The sequence below is a fragment of the Macrotis lagotis genome, chromosome X, assembly GCF_037893015.1.
Source record: "Macrotis lagotis isolate mMagLag1 chromosome X, bilby.v1.9.chrom.fasta, whole genome shotgun sequence".
In the NCBI taxonomy this organism is placed as follows: Eukaryota; Metazoa; Chordata; class Mammalia; order Peramelemorphia; family Peramelidae; genus Macrotis; species Macrotis lagotis.
This window is the reverse complement of record NC_133666.1, coordinates 554,413,679-554,441,495: the sequence shown is the minus strand read 5'-3', so window position 1 is coordinate 554,441,495 and position 27,817 is coordinate 554,413,679. Positions and strand designations below refer to the sequence as shown.

Here is a 27,817-nt window from a genome sequence, read left to right as displayed (position 1 = left end):
GTATTTATGTATCATAACTTATTGAGCCTTTCCCTAATTGATTGGCATTGTCCATTCTTCAACTTATTTCCTGACTCTGGAACTGTGTTCTACACATTTTTGGAGTCAAGTCCTGAGTAGTCATGTTGTTTTTTTCCTCAGGGGAGTGGAATGCTGTGTTATTCCCAGATCTTAGGGATAGTTTAGCTCGAGGACCTGCGAGTTTTCAGGGTTCCCAAAGTGGTCTGATCCAGGGAAAAGTCTGATTGCTGTCTTCCTATTCTGTGCTTCTGCTGGACTCAGCCCTTATGAGCCAAGTGGAAAATTCTATGGGTGCAGAGCAGCAGAATTGTAGGGTTCCTTTTCTTTTGAGATTTCTGTCCTAGTCATTCCTCTGCAGGCTGGGCTAAATGTTGGAAATGAGCTAGACTACTCTTACTTCTTCAATATACTGCCAAGGCCTTCTTATGCTGTGCACAGGTCCCCTTCTCAGTCTGTCTTGGATTTGGGACTCTATGGTGGGTGACAAATCTGTCAATAGGCACTTGACCCCAAAGCAGTGCCCTGGTGTGGCTTTGGGACATTCCATTACAAGTCTGGGACTTCTTTTTGTGTTGGTAAGTAGCCTTTCCCTAGGTGCACAGAATGTGCTTCTGTCCTGAACTGTGCCTATTGTCTATACCTTCCTCTCTGTCTCCCTATGCCAAACTGGTCCAGACAAAGGATTCTCTGTGACCGTATCTGGTTTTCTCCATCATGATTCAGTCTGGCATACTTAAGAGATCTGTTTGGAGGAGATGAGGATTGGAGCTTAACTACATTGTTTCCTTCTACTCAATCATCTTGGCTCTGCCCCTGGCTTCTAACTTCCAGACAGAGTTTCATGATCAAAAAGTATCAAAAGTTTCACCTAGGTAGGGTCAGCATCTTTCAGACTTAGTGGGGGACCCGAGACCATAGGATTCACTATAACCTGTTCCAAAGATGGGCTGAACAAATGTGTTTCCCAAAAGTCAAGGGAGGTCGATTCTCCTCAAGCTGACATACCATTGTATGCTTTTTAAGGGTTTAAAAAAATCTTCCTTTTTAAAAAAATTTTTTTCCAATTATATGTAAAGATAATTTTCAATACTCATTTTAGTAAAATTTTCTCCCTCTCATTCTACCCTAGCTAGGATGGCAAAGTAATCTGATGTAGATTATACATATACAATCATGTTTAACATATTTTCATATTAGTCATGCTGTGAAAGAAAAATCAGAACAAAAAGGGAAAAAGACAAGAAGGACAAAACAAAAAAATAAATTTAAAAAAGTAAAAATAATATACTTTGATCTGTGTTCAGATTCCATAGTTTTTTCTCTGGATGTGGATGTCATTTTTCATCACAGGTCTTTTAGAATTGTCTTTGATTCCTGTAATGCTGAGAAGAGTATCAAAAGCTGATCATCAACACAATGTTGCTGCTAAAGCATACATTGTTCGCCTGGTTCTGCTCACTTCATTCAGCATTAATTAAAGTAAATCTTTCTGGTTTTTCTGAAATCTGCCTGTTTATTTCTTATAGAGCAATAATACTCTATTACCTTCATATACCTTATTTTGTTTAGCTGTTCCTCAATTGATGAGTTATCTCCTCAATTTCCAAATTTTTGCCACCACAAAAAGTGTTGCTATGAATATTCCTGCACATGTGGATCTTTTCTCCTTTTTTTGTGATCATTTTTGGGATACAGACTTAGGAAATTCCTTCTATTCTATTCTGTGTATTAATAAAACAAATCAAAAACAAAACTTCAGTAGCCATGATTTATTTACTCTCTTCCCCATCCCCCTTTCATTTCTTCTCTTCCTTTCCATTCCTACTGTTTGAGTTTAATGTATGACGTGTTTGTGTGTGTGTGTGTGTGTGTATCAATGCTCCTTTGTCAGGTAGCTAGGTGGTGCAGTGGATAGAGCACTGGCCTTGGAGTAAGGAGGACCTGAGTTCAAATGTGACCTCAGATACTAAATGATTACTTAGCTGTGTGACCCTGGGCAAGTCACTAAATCTCTTTCTGCTTTGGTTTCCTCAACTGTAAAATTGTTTATTCAGATAGCGCTTACCTCATAGGGTCATTGTAAGGATCAAATCAAATTATAATACTTATAAAGCCCTTAGCACAGGGCCAAGCATATCATAGTTGTTTAATAAATCCTTAATCCTACCTCATCCCTGTTTTTCAGGCCAGTTGTTTTTGAAAACAGATATATATTTTCTTCTATTTTTTCAATCTTTTGATTTTGTTTTAAATTTTCTTGCTGACTCCTTTGTGTCATTAATTTCTGATTGGTCTAGTTTTTAGATATTCCATTTCCTGGGTAAGGTTTGCCTCTTTCTTTTCTAAGCAATTTATTCCCCTTGAAGTTTTTTCCTTCAGAGTTTTAATTTCATTTTTTTTTTTGCCTTGTTTCTTCTACATATTAGTGAAAAATTCATTTTCCCCCCTTTGAGTTTCTAATTGTGTTTGCTATGTAGGTTTCTCTCTCCTTTAGGGGGATAAGTGTACTTGCAATACTTTTGTTTATCCTGATTAGTGTCTGTCTTCCCTGTTTTCATTCCTGAACTGGACCTCTGAACCAGAGTCAAGCTGGGCCTCCTCCTGTGGGGAGTAGCAAGGGAAGGAACATGTTCCAGGCCCTCCTAGGGGCCAGACAGACCCTGGGCTGGCACCCGACACCTACTCACCAGATTTGTGGAAGGTTGAGATGAGGGCACAACAAAAAGCTGGTGCCTTTAGTTTCTCAGCCTGTAGTGCTTCTCAGTGATCATGCTGGGCATGTTAGGTAATATGGTTACTGGCAATATTTTAGGAAAACAAATTAAGTGTAATAGGTCTTGATCTGTATGAAATTGGTATTTGAAAGGGAAAGAGAATACTATTCTCTAGACTAAATTGATTGTGTTGTTTTGAATCATAAAATATTGAAACCCAAAAGGACAATAGAAATTACCTCATCTAATCCCATTATTTCAGAGAATGAAAAACTGAGGTCAAGACAAATGACCTCACCTGAGGTCATAGAACTCAAACTCAATAAAATATGGAAGTGGAATACAGATTGGGTCATAAAACCCCATATTAAGAGAGTCTATAAAGATTATGTCTATATTTTATAATAGTGATTTTAAAGATAAGTATAGATTTTTTAGGATATAACTGTTGAGGGAGTCTGTTTTTTTTCAGAGATTTTTGCTCTTTGTTAAGAATACAAAAATTTAAAAAATGCTCTGTGACAGATAGCTTTGGATAAAGAAATAAACAAAACTAAAATGATAAAATTTGCCAGGTAACAAAAATCTATGTCAATGTATTCACCTCCATCCCAGGCATATTTGCACATCACAAAAGAAACAAAATGCTACTTCAAGCAGTATTATTACCACCTTGACAGTCATAGATAACAGCAAACATTTACTTTGCTTTTCTTACTTAAGGAATATGTTAAGTGTTTTTATATGAAGTGAGAGAGTCAATGAAACAAGATAAATTTATACTAAAGGTTCCAAACATTCAATATCAATACATGTGATGTTATTAACTGTTGTGTTTAGGTACTGTCATTCCCATGAATTCCACTGTCCATATGAAATATGAGTTCATCAAAACATTCTGAGTCAGACTACACATATGACTGTAATTCAAATCCTTCCTACTAATCAGTAGTCAAATATACCGATCAAAAAAGGGAGATACATAGCTGATAGAATTTGAAAATTTCAGAGGCTTAATTTAGAAAATAGATAAAAGAGGAAGAAGTGAATTTTTTAAAAGCATCAAGTCCTTGGTGAAAAGCAAAAAAGTTTTATTGTATTACATGATGCTTACTCTTTTAAACTATATTAACTGAGTTTTACTGTTTCTATAAAGATAAGATTTATAAAATACTTTATCAAACTATCATTAGATAGCCCACACTTAGGAGTATCAGCAGAAGTGTATAGGATTGCAGTGTGTATGGTTAAAAGGATTTAATTGTTACTGTTGAATTTAGTTGAATCATGGACCTTGAGAGATTCTGAAGATAAGACTGCTTTGTTTTATCTTTGTATAGAAAGGACAAGATTAAAATAAATATATCCTATTTTTTTTAAAGGTAGTGAATAGACAGATGGCTTGGAATATAAGAAAACCAGGATTCAAGACACAACTCTTACATATACCAACTACTATACCACTGGGAACTTTCTAGAGTGCTAGACAATTCTGAGATTATGAATTGCAGAAAAGGTGATGATCTGCTTTGGAGAGTTTTCTTATTTAGGTGTATTCTATAGCAAGCTCTGTCCTCTATCATTCTTTTTTATCTTACTCTATAAGTGTCTCATCCCTAAATACAAGATAAGGGAAATCAAAATAAAAAAGAAGAGGGAGGGTTTAAGCCAGAAGATGAGAGGAGGTAAGGGATGGGGGTGGGGGTGGGGAGGGTGGGTGGTCAGGGCAGGCTTCTGTGGAAGAAGGAAGAGAACAGTTGTAGGTAGAATTATGGATTAAGTTGAACTCAAAGGCAGTGAACAGAACCTGAATAAAACATATTATAAATGGAAAGAGAAAGAAATTTTAATAGAGCCAGGCAAGGGTATAAGAAAATTTGTGGACAAACTGGAGTAAACAGGGTTGCCCCTATTTACTCTAGTTTGTCCACAAATCTCATTTTATAAGGGTCCTAGAGAAGTAGTTTTATGTGGTAGAAAGAATACTGAATTTATGATCAAAGGAGCTGAGTTTGAGTCCTTGGCCCTGTTATTTACTTTTTCCAGTGTGAAACTGGACAAGTCCCTCAACCTCTCTATACCTTAGTTTTCTCATCTTTAAGACAGGAGATTGAACTAGGTGATATCTTCAAGCTCTATATTTAAGAAACAGCAGATAAAGGTGATGCATCTGGCCTAAGATTACATAGTGGCAAAATCAAAGATCAGCATATGGACTAATCACATTGTCTAAAATATCTATTTTAGGAATGCAAAAGTGTTTCCTGCAAAAGAGTTCTTCCCTGCATCTCTTGTCTCCTCTTCCCACATCAGTTGATACTTTGATGTTGGAGAAATCACAAGAACATTTATACAATGAGTATAGCACTGGATAGATTACTAAGTGATGGATGGATCAGGAAGTGAGAGGAACATTATTGTGCCAAAGTGGTTTGTCTAAACAGGAGTAGGAAGAAGAGGGAAAGGAAGCAATGTTAAATTAATGATTTAAGTGGTATTTTTTTCATCTCCAGGATATATAGTGAATAGATCAAAGGACCTCCACCTTTAGCTCCCCAATGATGTGGTTCCCCACTTTGGTTCTAAAAATATGGTTTTTATTTTGCTAAAAAAAAAAAAAGCTTAATTTGCTTTAAAACACTGGTTTCAAAAAAAATCAGCATGTGTTACTCCTTATATACAATACCTCTGTAAGTAGGTTTAATAGGATGATTACTTGCTATTCATGAACAACAGAATAATTACTAAAACCAAATGCATATACCCTTGGGTAATCTCAGCTCATTCAGTCTTCTGGTAAGTTTTTAAAAGCATGTATTCTTTTTTTTTTTCTAAACAAAATGAATTATTGCTTCTGGAGTCAGAGGAAAATAGTCTACTGTTTCTGTTGCTCTCAAATTAAAAATTAATAACCAAGCTCTATTTATCTTGGATGCTCAATGATCTGGAATTGTTAATGAGAATTCATAATAATATAGTTTTAGAGCTAGAAGGTACTCCTAAGGCCATCTAGTTTGACCCCCTTATTTTATAGAGGAGAAAACTGAGGCCCAGAATAGTTAAATGACTTGTTCAAGGTCAAACACATAACAGAAGTGAGATTCAGATACATGTTGCCTGACTGCAAATTTGGCATTCTTTTCCTTTACTATCACAATGGTTATGATATTTGAGCTCTGAGGCTTCTGATCTCAGTATGATGCAATGCTATTTAAGCTGAAGATTTTATTGCTGTTATTGAGACATTCAGTCTTGCCCAACTCTTTGTGACCCCATGTGGGTTTTCTTGGCAAGGAAATTGGAGTGATTTTCCATTCCTTCTCCAGTTCATCTTACAGATGAGAAAATTGGGGCAAACAGAGTTATGATTTGCCCAGGCTCACATAGGCAGTAAATGTTTGAGGATGGAGTCGAACTCTGGTCTCTTGACTTGCAGACCCACAACCCTATATCCACTATTACACCTCACTACCCTTTTTAAGCTAAAGATCTCATCTTATAATTTGCAGAGAAAATACAGTTCACCTGGTATGAGCTCCTTCATTTCCTCTGCTCCTTTATCTCAAAATGTCTTCACTTCATCCTCAATTTCCTCCTTCTTTACTAAAGTGGACCTTCTCCTTACCAAGACCAACCCCTCTTAATGTATCTGTGATTACGCCCTCCTATCTTTTCCAGAGATTTAACTCACAATCTTTTACTGAAAACTTGAAAATTATATCATCTATGCCTATGACCAAATGATTAATAAAAAATACTGAATGGTACAGATCTCTGGTATACTACATAATATCCTTCTTGTCATCAAGCTTACACTAAACTATTAGTAACTATTCTTTGAGTCCAGTCATTCAACTTAACTCATTAAAATTCAAAGAAAATAATCATAGTGAGTCATTTTTTCCCAGCACAAAGAGAGAGAGCTTAGAGGACTCTGGAGATGAGATATGGAGTATGACTCAAGGAATATTCTAGTGTAGGGAGAAGCATTACATCAGAGAAAGTTCCATTCTGGGGATACCATAGATTGTGGGAACAGGCGCCAACTATATTCATGTTCATAGATCCTCAGCAGACTAATTCCCAGGAGAAGCAATTCATAATAAGAAGAGGCAGAGGGTCCTAGGCAGGGTGCAGGGAGAAGCAAGATCCTACACAAACAGCTGTGAGTCTCAGACCAGAGGAGGAGAGTGGGGTCTCAGTTCCAGCTGCTAGTCAAGCCCACAGAAGAATAACAGAGGCAGGAATCTCAGACCAAAAGGAAGCCTACAGTTTTGTCCATCTGAACCCATAAAGCATCTCATCTGGTTGATAAGGGAAGAGTTCAATATAGTCTGCTCTTGCATGGAAGCAAACCAAGCTAGCAAACCGCAAAGTTTCAATCAGGGGGTTAGAAATCAGACTGTGCCTTGTACTAAACTGCTTTGAGAGCACTGAAAGCTTGCAGGAGCCCTGCCTGAATTATTCCTGAGAATCAGGAATAAGATAACACTCAATTTCTCAAGAAAGCAGCAACACTACCTGCCCAGAACTTCCCTCTAGAAGTGTGCAGAGCCTGGACCTAAAAATCAAATCTGAAGCCAGGAAATGAGTCAGAAGAGTAAGCAAAAGAGAGCCCCAATCTAAAAGAGCTATATGTGACAGCGATGCCAAAGATACAAAGAAAAGAATGGCTATAAAACATCTACAATGAAAGTCTCAAAGAAAAACCAAGTTCAGGTACAAATTTAACTAGTATTCCTGGAAAGAAGCAAGAGTTGGGACAAAAGCTAAAAAATCCTTTTATAAATGAAAAGAGAGGATTACAGGGAAAAAAATTGGGAAAGAAATCAGTTACGGCAAAGTGAATTAGAAAGAATTAATAGCTTGGCACAAGAAGCACAAAAGTTTGCTCAAGTAACAAACTCTCAGATAATAAATTAGCATGGACAAAATAGAAACACAAACATGAAACACAAACAAAAATGAAAATTAAAAAAACAAAAGTTTGAGAAAATAAAAAGAAAATGGAAGTTATCTTGACAAAAACAAGTGACATGGAAGACAGATTTAGAAGGAAAATTTTAAAAATTACTGGACTACTTGGAAGCCATAAAAAAAAGAGCTGAGACATTCTACTTCAAGAAAAATTGAAAGAAAACTGCCCAAATCTCTTAAGAAACAAAAGGAAAAAAATAGACAGAATTCACTGATTCTATTCAGGTTTAAGAAAAAATACTGTAAAAAAAACAGGAACAAAAGAATTCAAGAACTAAGGAGCCATAGTTGGGATCATACACAATTTAGTATTCCACATTTACTTTAGAAAATACATAAAAGAGGAAGAAGTAAGTGGTAAATTTGGAATATGATATTCCATAAGATCATGGGCTTAGAGTTAAGAAAAATTTACCAACCAAAACCAAGTATAACAAATGCTGTATAGGAGAAAATAGGTGTTATATAAAATAGGAGAATTGTCAGCATTCATGATGAAAAGACCAGAATAACAGAAACCATGAAATTTAAACATAGTTGTTATAAGAAACATAAAAAAGTAAATGCAAATGCAAATTGATAAAAAAATATAAATTGCTTGTATTCTAATATGGCAAGATGATACCCTCTGAACTATTATCATCATCAAGGAGAAAGGGATCATTGTCATGGTGGGAGTCTAATTAGAAAAATCCTATGAGCAGTTTTTATCATGTTCTGATGAACTTGAGAAGAATGAGAAAATGGAAAGAGGGAAAAAGAAATACAGTGAATATGGGAGGCTTGGGAGGGAGGGAAAAACATTAAGGAAAATTAATTTATATAATCAGGATGCACAAATAGACATCTAAATCAAAAAGGAGGTAGAGATACAGGAAGAACAGTTAACATTTGAACCTCACTTTCATCTATACCAGTCAAAGAAGGGAAAATTACATGCAAAAAGAGTTGAGTACAAAAAATATCTTTTCTCAACAGAAATATAGGGGAAGAAGGAAAAAGGGGCATACAAGATGGAGGGTAAAAGTTAAGAGACAGATTTTAAGCAAAATAAATTCCAACAAAAGATGTAAAAAAATCTCAATAATTCTTTTTGAGGTAGCAAAAAACGGGAATGGGAATCTGAGAGGGTTTCTATAACTGAGGATAGGGTATGGCTTGGAAGAGATGATGAAAGTGATGGTTTCAAAGAAACTTGGGAAGACTTACATGAACTGTTGCAAAGTATAGTGAATAGAATCAGGAGAATATGATGGTAAAGACAAATCACTTTGAAGAATTAGGACATACCAGAAGTAGTGACATGCCAGAAGACTAATGATAAAACACGATACTTACCTTCCAATGGAGAAGTGAAAGATTCATAATATAGGATGAGACATATTATTATTTTTGGATATGGTCAATGAAGAAATTAGTTTTCTTTAACAATTCATACTTGTAACAGGTTTTTATTTTTCTTTCATTCTCAATAGAGGTTGGTGGAAGTTGGGGTGGGAGGGTACATTTTTCTGATTAAAAAATACAATATAGTTTTAAAAAATTGACAGCAGCTTAGTAATAATTTTTTTCGAGGCCTAGTAACGAACTTATTAAAGGCAACTTGATGTTACCTTTCTTCATTTATCTTGGATTTTCACCATTAGCTAATTAAAAAAAAACATTCCTATTCCAAAGATCATTCATTGATTAGGAGGTTAGTCTTCTCATTTACTTTTTAATTATATTAACTAAGGTTCAGATAGATGAAGTGACTTGGCTAAAGTCCCCTAGCAGAACTGAGTTTAGAGCTCAATACTCAGAAACTCAGGTCAATTTGTTAGCTACCACTAACTATGCCAATACTTTTAAACTTGAAAAATTTACTTCTGACGATACAATAATACTGAAAATAGAAAGTGTTCAGGCAGATAAGAGTAGCAGAAATTTGCTGAAATGAACTGAATTAAAAAACCCAGGTCCTGGCTTCTAGAAGAAAATATGGATATTTGACTATAAATATGGACATTATTAATATTTACAATGAAGGCAAATAAAGATGCCAAAATGTATTTGCAAGATGTAGATTACTTCCTGGATTCTTCAATTCATTAACAGATCTGTGAACTCATAAATATGTGAATTCTTTAATGGTTTATATTTCAACTCCTTCATGCCCTCCTATACATGAACAATTCTTGTCCAAGTCTTCCTGATATTCTCCAAGTTGAGTCAATTCAAATCAAGAAGCATTTATTAAGAATTCCATGAGGTATTCATCTAATATGATGGAATTCATTCTTAAGTTCTGCAGATATTGTATGGCTATCAGAGAAGTCCTACTACTATTACAACACCTGATTTCTTTCACAATTATAACAGTTAATTAAAATTTATTGTCTTCATTCCATATTAGAGAAGATTCTAGTAACAAATGTTACTATTTTAAAAGCTAAATTATGTCAACACAATAATGAATACCACAGCTGATAATAGAAAGTGAACACTAAAACTTTTTATGTCTTAGGAATCTTTAAAAGACATTATTGTCATGATGGTGATAAAGTGGTGCTATTTGTTACATAAATGCTTAACTTTATGATCCTATTATACTCTCTATTTGGCTATGCTGAGAAGCAACAGATGGGAAAATCATTTATACTCTGATCCTAGTCATAACTCCTTCAGGGCTGAGAACAGAAATGTATATATTTTACTCAAGGAGAAATAGGCTTCCACAATTAGTTTTTGGGTCAAAGTCAACAGAATTACCTTGGGTAAAATAAAAGCTGAAAAGCCTTCCAAAAGCTCAATGGTTCAGATGACACCATTTGTGCCAAATATGGAGTTTTTTTCTTTAGATTTTTCTTTTATTTATTCTCCTTTTATCTAATGCTTCCATTCCTTCTTGTCAAATATTTTTCTAGAATACAAATCCCCATTACCTGCCTAAAATTAATCTTTGGTTCTACAGATATTTAAAACCATATAGTACAGATACCTTCATGTTTAAACATTAAGCCGGAATGGTGATAAGGCAGTTTAATGAAGTCATTACAAATTCAAAATTTCCACTGGATTTCTTTCGAAATACTGGCATGACTGAAAACTTAAATGGTTTATTGCTTTTTGGTGCTCTTCTTCTGCTCTGAGGTAATTAAAATGTGTTACCTCCTCAATCACTAGATAATATTCAGCAGAAAAGTAAACCATGTTTGATATGAATAGGAACTAACCAAATCCTGACACAGGCATGAGAGTTCACTGCTTCTAATCAATTCCTTCCCCTTTTAGGGAAGGACAGAAGGTAAAATACTTAATTTCTTTTCCAGGTCTCAATCTCAAGGTATTTCCTCCCAAACCCTTATCCATTTAAAGTAACTCATGAGTGTACATTTTTATTAGTGACCTCTGTTTATTGCTTGGTTACAAGTAATCTATGCAGGTGCCTCTGAAGAGAAACAAAATACATGTCAAAAATGTGATTTCCATACTAAGCAGTTGCCAACAGGCAGCATTCATCAAAGCTTAAAGTTTTGGGATTATCATGGTCAAGTAAATCAATATTTGCCTATAATAAATGAAGTTTTGTTTAAAGTAATTTCTATGATTTCTAAGGTGAAAAAAGTTGACACATATTCTAAGATTAGAGGCAATTTGAGATAATAGATAAAGATGAGGTTTGAAGTCTTGGAAGACCTGGATTTAAGTTTGCACTGGGGCTAAAAATCCTAAAATTATAAATTGCAGAATAGTTGCTGATCTGTACTATTTGAGGGTGTTTCCTATATCAATAAAACCATAGTTTTGAGTTTAAAAAATCTGAAGATAAAAATGCTGTCAAAGGACATTACACATTGAAAATCATTTTCATTTCTTGATTCTGAGACCTCTCTAATACATCACTTTATCTCCACATTCGGGCTTCAACTACATTTTACCTATTCTTTATGACCAGATCAAGTGACATGATCTTCATGAAATCATCTCTGAGTTCTCAATCCAATTATATTCTTCTTCCAGACCTTTCTATATTCATTGTACCTCTCATATTGCACTTATATTCTGACTTATATTGGAATCATTTGTGTACTTATCTATATTGCCTATGAGACTACAAACTGAAAGGCATAGTAAGTTATTATCCTAACTCACTTTTGTACATCCTATAGGATCTGATACTACACCTGGAATATACTAAGGGCTCAATAACAAAGTGAAAACGTATCTTCTCATTTTAGGGAGTTTTCTCCAAGTCTGTGACATCCACAACTCCACTTCACTCTTGACCCTATCACTGATTCCTACTTTACTGCAAATAACTCCATGCAGTGAAGAAGAAAGAAGTGAAATTCATAGGAACATAGATCAGGGTCTAGAAGAAAACTCAGAGTTCATCCAACCCAGCCCCTCATTTTTCACATGAGAACTTTGAGATGCCGGGAAGTAAAGTAACAGATGAGAAGTGGAATTTGAATTGAGCTTCCCTGGCTGCAGGACTCTTTCCACATCAATGAGAACAGTCTATTCCTCCCCTATAAGATCTCCCTACTCTCCATAAAGAGACTGTAATATTTGTCCTCTTCCTACTACAGCATGCTTCTCTAATTCAATGGGACAATAGATATGAGTTTGTATGCACTGACCAGAGTTTAAACTGGCTTACTATCCAGTGAAAAATGAAATAGATTCAAATTTTTTTCTTTCTCATATTAAGATGTCTTGTTCTATAAGCTTATAGGAGAAAATTTTATTAACAAGTTATTATTTAGTGCTGCATTTTCCTAGTTTTTAGATATTTGAGTAAAGAAACTTTTTTCAAAATATGTTCTGGAGTGTGGTGCTCCAAGATGGTGGAAGAGTGAGGAAGCACTACAATGAGGTCTATTCCACAAACTTTTCCAAAGAGATCTAGAAAATGCACTAGATGGATTCCTGATAAAGAAATTCAGAGTCATAGTGAGTCTGATACATGAACAATGACAGAGAACTATACAAGGATGAACACATTACATTCAAATATGGAAAGATCTCTCTCACACACACACACACACATACACACACACACACACACACACACACACACACACACACACACACGTCTTTCTGAACCCTGTCATTATTAGATTTTATAGAGAGAATCCATTAGAAAAGGCTGAGAGTGAATTTGCTATGTTGTGATGACCTTAAGAAAATAAATAGAACAGGAGGTGGGGAAGAGGCATACACTGGGGATAAGAAGAAGGGAATGTAAAGTTAGGGAAAATTATCTCACATAATCAGAAAGCACAAGTAGATATCTATGCAAATAAAAATGTGGGGAAGCAGCACAATGACCAACCAGGATTCCAAATGACTCATGATGAAACTTGCTACCCCATTTCTGATGGAAAAATAAAGGACTCAGAATGCAGACAAATATTTTTAGGATATAACTAATGTGGAAACTGGATTTGAAAATGGGGGGCTGAGTGATAGATCTTGACTGAGTCAAACAAATAACCTTACAGCATAAAAAATTTTAACTTGTGAAATTTCAAGCGACACTATATATATAGACAAGATGCCAGTATATTCATAGGCTAAGAAATAAGTGTGAATTCTGGTCCACAAAAGGCATAATCTATTTCCTTTTTCAATTTACAGAGATACCTATGAAAAACATGGAATTGTTTATGTCAGTACCATCACTGATGTTGGGGGGGGGTTTCTACTGAATCACAAGAATGACAGAGTATCTACTAACACAATTATCCATATCCATGTAAAAATGATTTTTCGTTCTTCTAAATAGATGGTTAAAAACGAACTTGGACTGTGCTGTGCACTGTATGAAGGTGAGCTGGAGAGTAAAGAAATGTTGAAAAGTGGCCTGCTAATTATTTAACTTAATACACTCGAATGTCCAATATAAAAAGGTGGCAATCCTTTAACAATTTCCAATTGTGACCTTTAATTACAAAAACAGCTTTTGTGCTAATATGGAATTCAATTTTATTTGTCCTATTTTTAAGTTATAGATAATCTTGCTCATTAAGGATTTCTCCATAGTTTTAGTATTACTTGCTTGTTTTGAATAATCTTGAGTAATAACAAAATTTAACAAGTCAAATAATGGACTCAGAAAAATAAGAGTTGGGCCATAGAACTGAATGAAAATGAAATTATAACATAATTGAACACAAAACAGTATCTTCTGAAGGCAAAGCTATTTAAATAGTTTATCAGTCTGAACATCTATCTGATTTTTCAGCCTTTTAAAAAAGAAATCCTTCAGTTCAAGTTTTCCTTATCTACCTCATATAGATTAAATTATATTTAAATATGCAGTAATATATTCAGAGGTTGCAAGCATGAAAAGAAAAGTGTCTACTTTAGCAGGCTCTTCCATATCACTGGCAATACTTTAAAGACTACCTCCCAAGTAGAAGATGATTACAAATGAACCTTTTTGATTGTTCTTAGAACAGGAATAGTACTAATTTGTGCACAAAAGGGACAATGTGAGCTACTTTCTAGGGTCAGAGAAATGGTACTTTTTATTAGCTCAACATTATTATAACTCACCTTTTAGCTTGCAAAGGGCACCAGCAGTTATTTAAAAACAAAACAAAAACATTGAATTTGAAGCAAAAAATAATAAAACTGTTCAATTTCTAAACCCTATTAGAAAAATTTTAAGATCAAGTCAGTTGATTGCATTTTAGAAAAGGCTTTTTAAACTAGTCTAAATGTTCATATTTTTTTAGGTAGAAAAAGAAAACAGGAATATAGGAAAGTAAACTAAGGTCATTAAGGGTTTTAAATTGGTCAATTCTCAAGTTGACTGTTCATCAAGAATATTTTGGTTTTCCTATAGACTCAGTCAGTCCTTCTAAACCCAATTCTTCATTCCTCATAGGAAAGTGACTTAGATGCTAATTCCAGAAAATGGTTCACAAGAATCTTGACAGGTGGGACAATTCAGGAATGTGTTGATCTATCTTATGATTTCTAAAAAAATATATAATCTATACTTAAAAAAATGTTATAGTTCCTCCTAAGGGAATTTTAATCATTCCCTGCAAGTTGTTAGTGTCTCCATCTTAGAAATTTTTTTTTATATATTTTTAATCTAATTTTTGACATTAAGACTATTTTTATTTTTTCCAATAGAATATGAACTCCTGAAGGGCATGAATTGCTTTATTTATGACTTCATATCACCATTTCCTAGAATATAATAAATATTTAATAACTGCTTTTTTTGAATGAATACATGGTGTCCAAGTAGGGTTCAGAAGACTTGAAACAGGCTGAATATGTTGGGATAAAGCAATCACTTCAACTTGCAGAACAGCAGAGATAATTGAGACAGGGCCACAACCACTTATTCACTCACTCACATCCCATTTTCAGGCAGGTAATGTGGGTAGGATATTAATTAATTACATATAGATGAGATTTTCTTTTATATACACATACACACAAATATGGTAAAAAGAAAACAGGGTAGGTAAAAATACTGTTTTGGGGGGTAATATTATCTGCTGGATAGAATCTACTGAAAGTATAACAGAAAAGATATTTAACCCCACTTTTTCTTTTTTTAGATTTTTCAAGGCAATGGGGTTAAGTGGCTTGCCCAAGGCCACACGACTAAGTAATTATTAAGTGTCTGAGGTCAGATTTGAACCCAGGTACTCCTGACTCCAAGGCCGGTGCTCTATCCACTGTGCCACCTAGCCGCCCCCCCCCCATTTATTTTTAATGCCAGATAATTAACTATTGTATACTAAAAAAGTCAAAAGTATTTTGAAGCATACATAGTACTAATGGTTTTTTTAAAAGAATATTGTTCAAAATGAAACCATAGATTAACCAAGATTGAGCTACAAACGCTATACTCAGCATAAACTTTTAAATTGGCTTCACTATTTTCAAATAAACCAAAGAACATAAGAAAAGAAAAATTTGCTGAAATGAACAATAGTTAAAGTACTCCATTTAATGTACAAAATATATTTATACACAATCAAAAAGCAATGTCTTAAAATAGATGGTTTTATTTAAATACATTTTATAGGAGACTTCCTATGTAATTTATGAAGGAAGAGTGGCAACTTATTAGAATCCTCCCTTAAAAAAATTCTAATAAGGAGCTCTCTTTTCTATATGTGAACAAGCTCTTGCAAGGCTTTCAAACAACACTGATTCAAAATTAAAATTCAGGGCAGACATTCAGCTTTTAGGATTATGTCCAGTCTTTGCTGAGCATAAGGAAACGAGTGCTTGCAAATTATTTATTGAAGATATTCCCAAGATACTTTTACCAGTTCATTTCCAAAAGAGGCCCTGTCCCTGTAAACTATCTGAATAAGTGAAAGCTATACCATGTTTCTTGCATTATATCTTAGAAGCTTCAGCAATGTAATGAAATCCTATTTTTTTAAACAGGCTTTTTTAAAGTCCTGGCCACAGCAATTTTCCAAAGGTGAATTTTAAGCAATAGAACAACAGTCCAAACAATTTTCACAAACAAAAACCTCAATTTCAGAATGATTTATGAGCACATCTCAAAAGAAACCAAATGCAGAATAACCCGTAGCACTTATTTTAATTATAGCTTTCCCAAATGTCTGGCACAAATGATGATAGCACAACACAAATCAGGTAATAGTGGTTACCTCTGTGGTCTTGTTTGAAGGTTCCAATCCAACCATATTTACTACTATTAACTGATGGAGGAGCTGAACTTGAGCCACACTTAGGAAGAAATCCAGACTTGTGGTTATGTTCACTTCCAAGGAATGGCCACACACTAAAATCTCCTATGGGAGAAGAAGTCAAATACCAGATAAAATAGACATGGTAGATAACTTATTGCAAGTTAACAAGATTATCATTCTTATCTGTTATTTATTAGGATGAAGAGTTAACTGAAACTACAATTTAGTCTTAAGTGGAGAAGAAAAGTCATCTACATTAGATATGATGATGGGAAAAAGAGGTTAGGAAGAAATTCTGGAATGCTAGCTAAAATATAGATAATGTATATTCAAATTTTCAATTGTAATTTTCAAATGCAAAAATCTTCTGGTTTTTTTTTTATATTTGAAACTATTATTACTGGATTTTTCACCTTTGCTGTCTAGGAAACAGAAAGGGATTCTGCAGGAATCTAAGGAAGAAAGACTCCATATATATATATATATATATATATATATATATATATATATATGAAATACTGTGCTAATGCTTAGCTAATTTCATTTCTCCTCTAAATTGCTAAGATCAAGATCAAGGGCAATACTAGGTGATCTACTTCTTAATTGAGGCAATACAATATAACTTAGCTTTTGATCATTCACTATTGGAAAACAGAGATGAAGAATAGTTCAGTAGCTCCCCTTAATAAGCCCAAGCAGTACTTCTTATCATGAACAAGTGGATAAAAACATAGCAGACCTTTTCCATAAGAGTTTTTCAAGTGATTGTATTCAAGAATATAATGATGGGCCAAAGCACTAATTAGAAAATTCAGAAATCTATTTTGTTATAAACTAAAGAAATGCATGAGAGACATGATTATGCTTTTGTTTTTCTTTCCTCCTCTTAACTCTTTTACAACAATTCCCAAATTACCCAAAGTTTTCCTTTTTAATAAGATTTTTTTCTTTTGCTGCTCAGAAAAATAATATTTTCTACCCCCTAAAATTTCCTGAGAGCACTTTCCCTTGATCTTTCATTAATTTTGGTCATATTCTACCTTATGTTATATTTACTTATACATATGTCATAACTTAGGAGATTTTAAGCTCTTTGGGGGACTACATGACTTTTCACCTTTAAGCCCTCAGCACCTCATACAGTGTGTCTTATATGTGGGTAATCACTGAATATATAAATGCATGACTTAGAGTAGGATTATGAGACCATAAAAATTTCAGTGAAATTGAACCAATGCAACTATAATTGATTTTGCCAAGGCTTCCTTGATTCTTCTCCCCAAAATTTTTAGTGCTCTTTTGCTTTCTCAAATACAGTTGATTTCTCTTTGTACTCTTTTTGCTCTTGATCTTATATTATTTTTGGACATCAGATTTTTCCAATAGAATTTAATTTTCTTCCAGATATAGACAATTTTATCTTTATAATTTTATCTTCATCAACTACTTCAGTGTATTATGCACAGTAAGCCTTTAATAAAACAAACTGAATTTATGGAATCGGATAAAGAGAAACTCATATTAACAATTTCAACATTATATAGTCACTTTATAGGAGACTTAAATAACATACTATATAGTAACTTTTAAAGAGACTCAGACCTATACCACAGCATTATTGCAATAGAAAAAATATATTGCACAATAAGTTGTTCAATGTGAACTTTTGTGCCTTGGTGAGTAAACAGCTAAGTCATTTGTCAACAAATTGATTCTTTCTGTTCCTCAGTTTCCTTGTCTATAAAAATGGACATAATGGTGCTTGCCTATTCACCTCAAATGGTATGTATAAGGACATGTATGTATGTGTATATATATATATATATATATATATATATATATATATATATATATATATATATATATATATATGGTTTGTATGTATAAGGACAAAATGAGAGTAAATATTTTAAAATGCTTTGAAGAAAACAGTTAACAGTTTTCACTGCTTGAATAAAAATGTTTTATCAATAATATTTTTCTATTAAATTTCTATAACAAATTTCACTTATCTATGGAAGATTATTCTGTGATACAATTAATAAGCATTTGCAATTTGGTTGTATTCAAGGCATATATAATAAATGTCTATTGGCCTGTCATTTTTCTAATCACAAGAGATAAGTAAGACATAAATCAAAAAAAGGATCCTACCCAAAAGAAATTTAAGCTGTTCTGTGGTGGGAAGCAATATATACACTGATAAGTAAATATTTACCATAAAACCACATGTAACATATAACACATACAATATAATGTTTGGAATGTTGCTATTTAATTGTGACCCTTCATAACTCCTTTTTTGCAGTTTTCTTGGAAAAAAATAGGAGTATCTTTGGCCATTTCCTTTTGTAGTTCAATTTACAGAAGAGGGAATTAAGACAAAGAGGGTTAAGTGATTTGCAGGGTCACGTAGCTAGTAAGCACCCGAGGTCAGATTTGTAATCAAGAGGATGAGTTCTCCTGACTCTAGGTTCAGTAATCTATGCACTGTGCCATCTGGTTGTCTATTATCATTAAGTTTAAAATTGCATACTAACCTCTGTATGCAAGTTTTCTGGTGAAATGATTTTGGTGAAAATGATTGCAGGTGCTCCAGTGATTCGGACAGTAAAATCAGTCAAAATTGGAGTTAAAATTGCTCTTCTTTCCTGATGTCGCTGTATACTGAAACAAAAGCAAATATAAATAATGTCTGTAATGCATTTCCATAGCTAATTTTTATTAAAACTATACAAATATTATATATTTACATATTTACATATGTATCTACATACATATACATAAGTATGTAATTACTATTGTAAAATCCATGCTTTATTAAGCAATAGACAGACATCATAGCTTCATTTTTCAGAAAGAGAGTTTAGTGACTTGCTGAATCACCTAGCTGGTAAATATGGGAGTCAAAAATCTGAATTTAGACATTCTGATTGCAAGGCTCCTTCATCTTTATCATACTGCCCATAGGAAAATACAGTTAAATATACTGCATTAAACATACCCTTTATAAAAACAAACAAAAAACCATATAAAATAATGTGCTAGGCTTTTGGGGAGACACACAGTTTATAATTAAAATATGGTGGGGGAGGTAAAGACAAGATGATGGAGTAGAGACACACTAAGCCAAATTATCCCAAATTCCTCTTCATACAATTCTAAAATAATGCCTTGAATCGATTTGGGGAGTGCCCAAACCAACAAAATATAGGCTGAAAAAAATTTATAGGACAAGCAACTTAGGAAGTTGGTAGGAAAGTTCTGTCTCAGTCAGGGGTGGTTAAGCCTGGAACATAAGGCAAACCATGCAGGCACAGATCACAATGAAGACCAATTGTGAGCCTTGGAGATGGCTATACTGGCAATAGTGGTATGGGAGCTCTAAGACCATGGATGGTAGGTGAGTCAGAAAACTAGTTGGAAGGAGGTTACAGGGCATTGTTTGCTGGCACTGGGTTCAGGACCCCTCTACATTTCCCATACATAGTCCTAGGTCATAGTCCCAGGTCCAAAAGGCACAATAGCACTTGCTGCTGCAGGGAAGCAGGGATCCTGGTTGTGGTTCTAGGTTGAAAGACGATTTCTTGAAGTCACTAATGGGGGTGCAGAGATCCTGATCTCAAATTCAAGACAGAGGGAAGCAGTGATAAGTGTGACTACCAAAGAATAGGAGACCTGGTCACAGACCCAGAGCCAGAAGGAGTGCTAGTACAAAAGAACATGGTTCATTCTTGGGTCAAGACCAGAGCATCGTCAATAGAGCAAAGGTCACAGTTCTGCTGAGATCATATTAACTAAAGAACTAGTTCTGAAAACAGTAGCAAGACCATAAGCTTGGGATATTTCCCTTTCTACTCCAAAAGCAAAGCCCAAATTTATCATAAAGGTAAAAGTCAAGAAATAGTCTAGAGAAACAAGCAAACACCAACTAAAGAAACAAGCCACAGAAAGTGACAAGAGTGAAAGGGAAAGCTTTTGAGACATCATCTCTGAAGAAGGCAAAGAAATCAAACAGCTATATGCAAAGCTTCAAAAAAGGAAAAAAAGAATTCCTGAAAGAGTTCAAAAAGGATTGTTAAAATCAAGGAAAAGGAAGTGGGCAAGAAAATTTGGAAATGGAGAGTGATACAAGAAAATTATGGAAGGACAGTCAGCTTGGTAAAGAAGGCACAAAAATCATCCTTAAGAAAATAGCACCTTAAAAACAGAATTATTAAAATTGTAAAAGAAGCAGCAAAATCTATTAAAGAGAAGAACTCCTTAAAATGCAGAATTGGATAAATGGAAAAAAAGGTGTACAAAGGCTCAATGAAATAATTCCTTAAAAATTAGAAATGGGCAAGGACAAGCTACTAACTCTATGAAATACCATGAAACAATAAAACAAAATCAAAAGAATGAAAAAAAGAAGAAAATATGAAATATTTTATTTAAAAAAGTGATCTGGAAAATAAATCCAGGAGAGACAATTTAAGAATTATGAAATTATCTAGAAGTCACAGTCAATAAAAGTCTCAATATCAAATTTTAAGAAATTATGAAAAACATGCCCTGATATCCTAGAATCAGAGGGTAAAAAAGAAATTGAGGGAATCCACTGAAGGGCTGACTGACTGGTGGATATATGCTATGGACATTGCACTGAAATAGGCAACAAAAATCTCTTGTGATAATCTAATGAAAAGATGGATGGAGCTTGACTAAGTGACTATGCAATTGAGGGTGACTAAAATTGGCTGAATAATTGAAAGATTAATGATTAAATTCACTATATTATATTTATAATTTTTAACATTATTAATTATTAATAATTAAAGGATTAATGTTAATCTAGAGAAGTATCTCAAATGGGTTCTCCAAGGTGATGCTTTGTTCAGCATTTTGATTGCTTGAGCCTGGAAAGTTTATCAAAGCTGTGGATGATATAAAGTTGAAAAGGATAACTAATATACTGTGATAGTCAAGAAAAGACAGACTGCATATTTTTATTTACTGTACTTTTTATGTCCCAAGATCAAGTACTGAGGTTAATAATATTTTAAAATGTATGTCTAAAAAAGAATAAGGTATGATTAAGATCTTTCACAATTCACACAAACATAAATTCTCCTTTGTAGTTTTTATATCATTCTTCCAAACCTAGAATTTTGATGTTTCATAATTCAGAAAATAAAAAAATATATTTTATGTATTTTAGAAAAATTTATTTGGTTCTCTCAAATAAAATACATTCTGTGGTCTTTCCTTTGTTCTCCAATATATTCAGGAGTTGTATAGAAGTTTGCAAATATGTATTAAAATTACAAGAGCCCACTTGCTAGTAAAATAAATAAAAATTACATAGCTATTAGGCTAGCTCAATTATTCTACTTTCAGGGTAGAAATTATATTTGCTCTGCATACAAATTACAAAGGTGAATTTAAAAATGATGATGATGATGATTATCATTTATCTAATGTTTTTAAGATCTGTAAAGTATACATTATTTCATTTGATTCTCAAAACATCCATAAAGTAGATCCTATAATTACCCCCCATTTTATGGATGAAGAAACAAAGCTAGTGTCTGAAGCAGCTTAATAAATATTAAATAATTAGTCTTTCCACAAGAAGCTCATCATAAATGATTTGGAATTGTTTAAGTGATTTTTAAGTCAAAAACAACTTGTAATTATAATTTAAAAAGACAACACAAGGAGTCTGCATCTCAGTGGCAGGCTTGTCCATATCATGAATATCTGCTCTGATCTTTGGCATGAGAATATTCAAAGGACATAAATGAGAATTGCATGTGTTGCTAGTGACAACAGAACAAAATCTGAAATAGTTTTAGAAAGAAATTTATGAGGGTATTTGGTAGAAGAGAAAAATCCAGAAAAAAGGTAAGTCTCCCTCTTGATCTAACTTTGTAAGGTTTATATTATTTAGGATTTAGTCAAGGATGCCCTCACACTTACCACACACACACACACACACACACACACACACACACACACACATAGTTAAGCAAATCTGTCAAAAGAGCAATTTGAAAGCACGGTTGACTGAGAGGAATATGAGTATCTATAAATATTTCATAAAATTTGGGTGGAGCCTAAGCCCGTGTTTTAGATTCCCCACAAGGGAATCTAAAACACAGACTTGGGTGGGCCCAAAACCAGATCTGGGTGTGGGGACCCAAAACGAAAATGCTTTGGGTGGATCTAGGACCTGGGAGAACCCAAAATACCTTGTAGCTATATTCCATATTTCAAGACAGTTAATGGGGTCAGGGACATATTGGGTGTGGACAACTTTTCATCACATAAGGTTGGATTTAAAGTTTAATTTTTCTGAACAATATAATAGAACACTTTTCCTATATGTACTTTTAAACATTGACTTTTAAAGTGATTTTTAAATGGGAGTGATAAAGATACATGAATCATATCAATAGTTCCCAAATTAACCATATCACTTTGGCTTGATAGTTAATAATTATACAGTGTTTTATGGCTTGCAAGTACTTTACATTTATTGTCTCATCAGTTCCTCACAAACACACTGTGAAGTAGGATCTTTTATTATCAATTTTTTAAAGAGGAGAAAAATACAGCTTCAGAAAAGTAAAGTTACCTGCCCAGGGTCACAGAGTTTGTAAGTAGCTGAATCAGCAACACAAATGATTCCAAGTGAAGTTTTCCAACCACAGTGCTGCCGACAAACTACCCAAGACAAGTTCTCCAACATATAGAACATTCTGCCTCGAAGCTGAGAATACATCAACATAATAGTCCTTTCACTTTAGGACTACACATTACTGGGTGCCTAACACATATACACAAAGAAGTACAAAACAAATCAATACAGAGTAATTTCAAGACAGAGGATGCAAAAAGAACTGGTATTTGGAGAACAGGAGTTTGGAGAGATTTCATTTAGGAGGTGCTACTTGGTCTGTGCCTTGAAGGAAGCCTGGGATTTGTGCTTTCCAGATCCAGGGAATCTTTTATGCAAAAACCAAGAGAATTTGGATGTCATCTAAGTAGAACATTGATATGGCCAGTTTGACTGAAAGAAAAAGTGAGAAGGGGAGTAATAAGACATAAGAATGTGAGGCTGCCTTCAAAGACCAGGCTGAAGATTTTGTTTTTTTATCCCACACGTAACAGGAAACAATTGAAGATTTTTAAATGCTATGATAATATGTTCATACAATATGTTTTAGGAATATCAATTTGGCAGTTATATGGAAAATGGATCAGGGAGGGAAAAGACTAAAGGCAGTGAAGAGAAATTCACACTTAAAATTTTTAGAAACATTATAGTACTATGTATTTCTTTTTTTTTTAGGTTTTTTTTTTTTTTTTTGCAAGGCAAATGGGGTTAAGTGGCTTGCCCAAGGCCACATGGCTAGGTAATTATTAAGTGTCTGAGACCGGATTTGAACCTAGGTACTCCTGACTCCAGGGCTGGTGCTTTATCTACTGCACCACCTAGCCGCCCCCTGGACCATGTATTTCTAAGCTATAAAGGATTATACAGAAATAATGAGATAGCAAATATAAATGGATCTCAGAGTTAATATTACATAAGACAGAAAATAAAAGCTTCCTGGGGTAGGTAGTTTCATTTTTATCTTCATATCCCCCCAAACAATAGTATAATAATACAGTAAATACTTAATAAAAGTACTATATTATTTTAAGAAAAAGATCTATGTAGGTTCATTATTAATGATGCAAAATCCATAAAAAGATAATTCAAAAAATGGAAAATGAGATTGAAGTGTCTTACCAAATTAATCCTTATACTGAAATTATCTTTTCAAAGGAAAGGATTAATTTTCCAGAGATAATGAAAAGTGTATCCATGGGAACACTGATATTATGCCAATAAAAAAACTGAGTTTTTGACAAACATGATGATGAGAGAGATATGTTTTCTTCCAGAGAGGTTAATATATTAATATTCCAAGGCAGATACATATATTCAGAGTCTAATCTGAAAAAGTAATTATGAATATTAATGTTTTTAATATAATTCATATTGATACATTAAATTTATTAGCACCATGAAGGGAGTTAACAGTAACATGTTTTAGACTATCTATAAAATTTACATTAGCTATTGGGGACCCTTCATGGGAAATGCTATGGACATGCTATGATAGTATTTGAATCATATACATTTTAAAATTGTCTTAAGATGATTAAAAATAATTTCATGGGATATCTGATCTTTTATTGAAACAATAATGATAACTGCTTATAAAAAGATCGCCATTGAAAATACTTGCAGATTATGCTCTGATATCTACTGAAAAGATGAAGAGGTAGAGAAACTCTACAGAAAACTCAACCAGGCACTCTAAATCAGAATATATTTATTAGCATCAATTTAAAGTTGGGATGGTGAAAATATGGTTTAGGAAAAAAGGAATGACAGAAAACATTGTAAAGCACTGTGTCATGGGGCTGAGAATACAAAAACAAAACTTTTTCACTTTAGGACTTTATACATTACTGGGTATCATCATATATACACACATGTAATTTCAAGAGAGGGCATGTATTAAGAATAGGGTTTGAAGTCTACAGGAGTTTAGAAAGAGTTCATGTCGGAGATTTTGTGGTCTACAAAGAGTAACAGCCCATGATATCATGAATACATTCTTGGAGAAAAGAATTAGTAGGCAATGAACATGGCTAGCACTAAAAAAACCACATAAGAAAATGGAAGAAAATTTTTAACAGATAGTTACAGTTAAGAAAGTTATTTTTGAATCATTTATGCACAGTCTGATCATCAATTTTTCAGGGCTAAGAACAAAAAAAAAGATAAAATAAAACAGATCAAACAAAATGTCAAGTCTGAATTACCTAATCAAGTCATGGCATGGCATGGAATTTTATTGAGGTGGTGTATAGGCAGGAAGTCAAAGTTGCAGTCATGCTTGTTCACTCCCATCTTTTTTTGCTGGCTATACTATTCCTATAATTGGGCAAAACTTAATCTCTAGCTATATTCATGATCTTTTCCTCTGTAGTTCTCCCATCTCAAACCAAATCAGGAGAGAGAAGAAAATGGTCAATTGCCAACAAAGGTTGCCAAGCTGATTGGCTAGCAAAATTACTATCTGCTGACTCATTGTTTGGAAAAATTCCAAAATAAGCATTTTCTCTACCCTGAGGAAGTTGTAAAAATTAATTAATACCTGTGTTTTGTAGCTCTAAGTCATTGGACAGAAACTGTGGTCTAATAGAAACATTGTGCTTTAACTATATTGCTAATTCTAGATATTCTCAATCTTCCCCTATCAGTTGTATTTGAATACACAAAAAATTACATTCACAGACAATCTGAGAGCTGAAAGGGACAGTCAGTTTAACCTATACAAAAAACCCCCAACCAAATAACTATTATTCTCATATCCTCTGATGACTAGTATATTGGGGAATGGCTCTTAATTAAATAAGTGAATCAATTCCCTTTAGATATTAAATGACAGACTTGTATGGAGATTATTAAGGAAAAGATTTTTACTCTCACAACAGTCTTCCTTGAGCATCTAGCTCCATATTATTTATCAAAAAACTTCCAAAATTTTGCATTGAGATTATTTTGTGTTTTATGTTCTCTTCTGTTACCTGACCAATGACAAAATTCCCTGTCAATAATTATAAATGACACAACCTTCTAATCACCTCTATTCTTAAATGATATTTTAAAATATTTGATCATTTAACTATTTGGAATTTATTATTGAAGTATACAATAAAAATTCAAACCAATTTTTTGCCAGCAACTTTTTTCATTTTGCTAATAGTTCATCTAAAATAAGGAGGCTTTTCTCCTGCAATTTATAATCAAATGCTAGACTTATTTGTATCTAGGTCATATTCATCATGTTTAGTTATAATGATTTATTTTTGTGGTTTTAATGAAGTACAAGAGTGTTTTGATCATCTGCCTTTTAAATTTTTCCTTCATTCTCTTTGATATACCTAATTTCTTACTCCTTTAAAATTTATTATTGCTTAATTCTATAATTCCTTTGAAAATTTGTTTGGATAGCAAGTACTAAATATTTGGTACAATCTCTCCAATTGTTTAGATTCTATTTTATTTATATATCTGAAATGTGTCTTGATGGTTTAATTTTCAGATATTTAAAACATTTTGTAATTTTAAAAAGTTTCTTTTCCTTTAAGACTCTGAGTAACATATTTATTATGCATAAAGTGTTGAACTTGGAGCCAGGAAAGACCCTCCTGATTTAGGTGCATAGAAATAATCAATTCTGCTAAAAGTACTTGTGTATTTAAATTGAACTTTGTAAGACGTTAATCTTGGATGCAAATAATTTTCCTTACATTTTAGGCAAATCATATTCCTATCTTTCTCTTACTTTGTCATGGCTGCTGTATGGTGCTGACTAATTTTAACTGTAATTCCTTAAGCGGAATTCTTCTAAAGCTTGCAATATTTCATCTTTGTTCTGAAAAGTATGGATTCTGACAATGACATTTCATTATGACTTATACATAGGCTTCCTTTATGGTGGGATCCCAGGGATTCTACCAACCAAAACTTTGTCCTCTCGTTCCAATATTACTAGATAGTTTGCTTTATGAATTTTTTTACTAATACTTGTTTTTTCTGCAAAGATGATGATTCTAATATTAAGAATATGGACTCTATTTTCTTGTGAGTTTTTTTTTTTATTATTTCAGTAGTACTTCAGTTTTGCAATCATTGGTCTTTGTTAAAATAATTCATGATGAATTATAGAATCTTTGGAGTTCTAGTTCCTCCAATTTTTTTCTTTCACTCTTCTTCACTGCTTTGTGAAGGTTTTGCATCGTTAATTCTTTTCTTAAGAGCTTAAAATGAATGTTTTCTCTCCCCATTTTTCTTAAAGTCTTCTAAACACTATAGGGGTCCTTCTGGCTAATTCATTATCTTTTAAGATTCTAATTTTAATTATTGCTGATATGTTTTTTGAGTTCTATTCTGGGACAGTATTTTTTCCACTGTATTTTGATAGTTTTGGAGGGAGGGATATTCATTCCTTGGCATCACTTCTCTTCCTTCCCTTTTTACCCAAATATGGGGCCTAACTGTAATTTTTAAGTTACTAGTAGGTTTTTTTAATAGTCTTTCTGTTTGTTCTAAAGTGTTGAACTTACACATAGTTTTCTACTTAGAACTCTTCCATAAAGCCTATCCCTTTCTCTTTCAGACACACTGGAACAGGTTATGATAATACTGAATTTCTCTCCTTTAAGATAGGCTACTTTATTTTGATAATAACACTGGACTGGGTAAAAGTTTGAACTTTCTGCTTAGGGTGGGATGGAGGATCTGACTGAATCACTGGTCTTGGGATAACTGACAGGGACATCAAAAGACACAGAGAAGACCAGTCAAAG

General features: G+C 33.5%; 1 protein-coding gene across 10 annotated transcripts in view; it reads right to left on the bottom strand.

Annotated features, from left to right (window-relative positions):
* VPS13B (vacuolar protein sorting 13 homolog B) overlaps nt 1-27,817 on the bottom strand; it is a 1,326,809-nt gene that overhangs the window by 327,708 nt on the left and 971,284 nt on the right. For all 10 annotated transcript variants that reach the window (XM_074200569.1, XM_074200570.1, XM_074200573.1 and 7 more), the window contains 2 exons: nt 18,940-19,066; nt 16,358-16,501 (listed from right to left, as the gene is read on the bottom strand). In XM_074200569.1, coding sequence (XP_074056670.1) covers nt 16,358-16,501; nt 18,940-19,066 — 271 coding nt within the window. The remainder of the gene's footprint in view (nt 1-16,357; nt 16,502-18,939; nt 19,067-27,817) is intronic.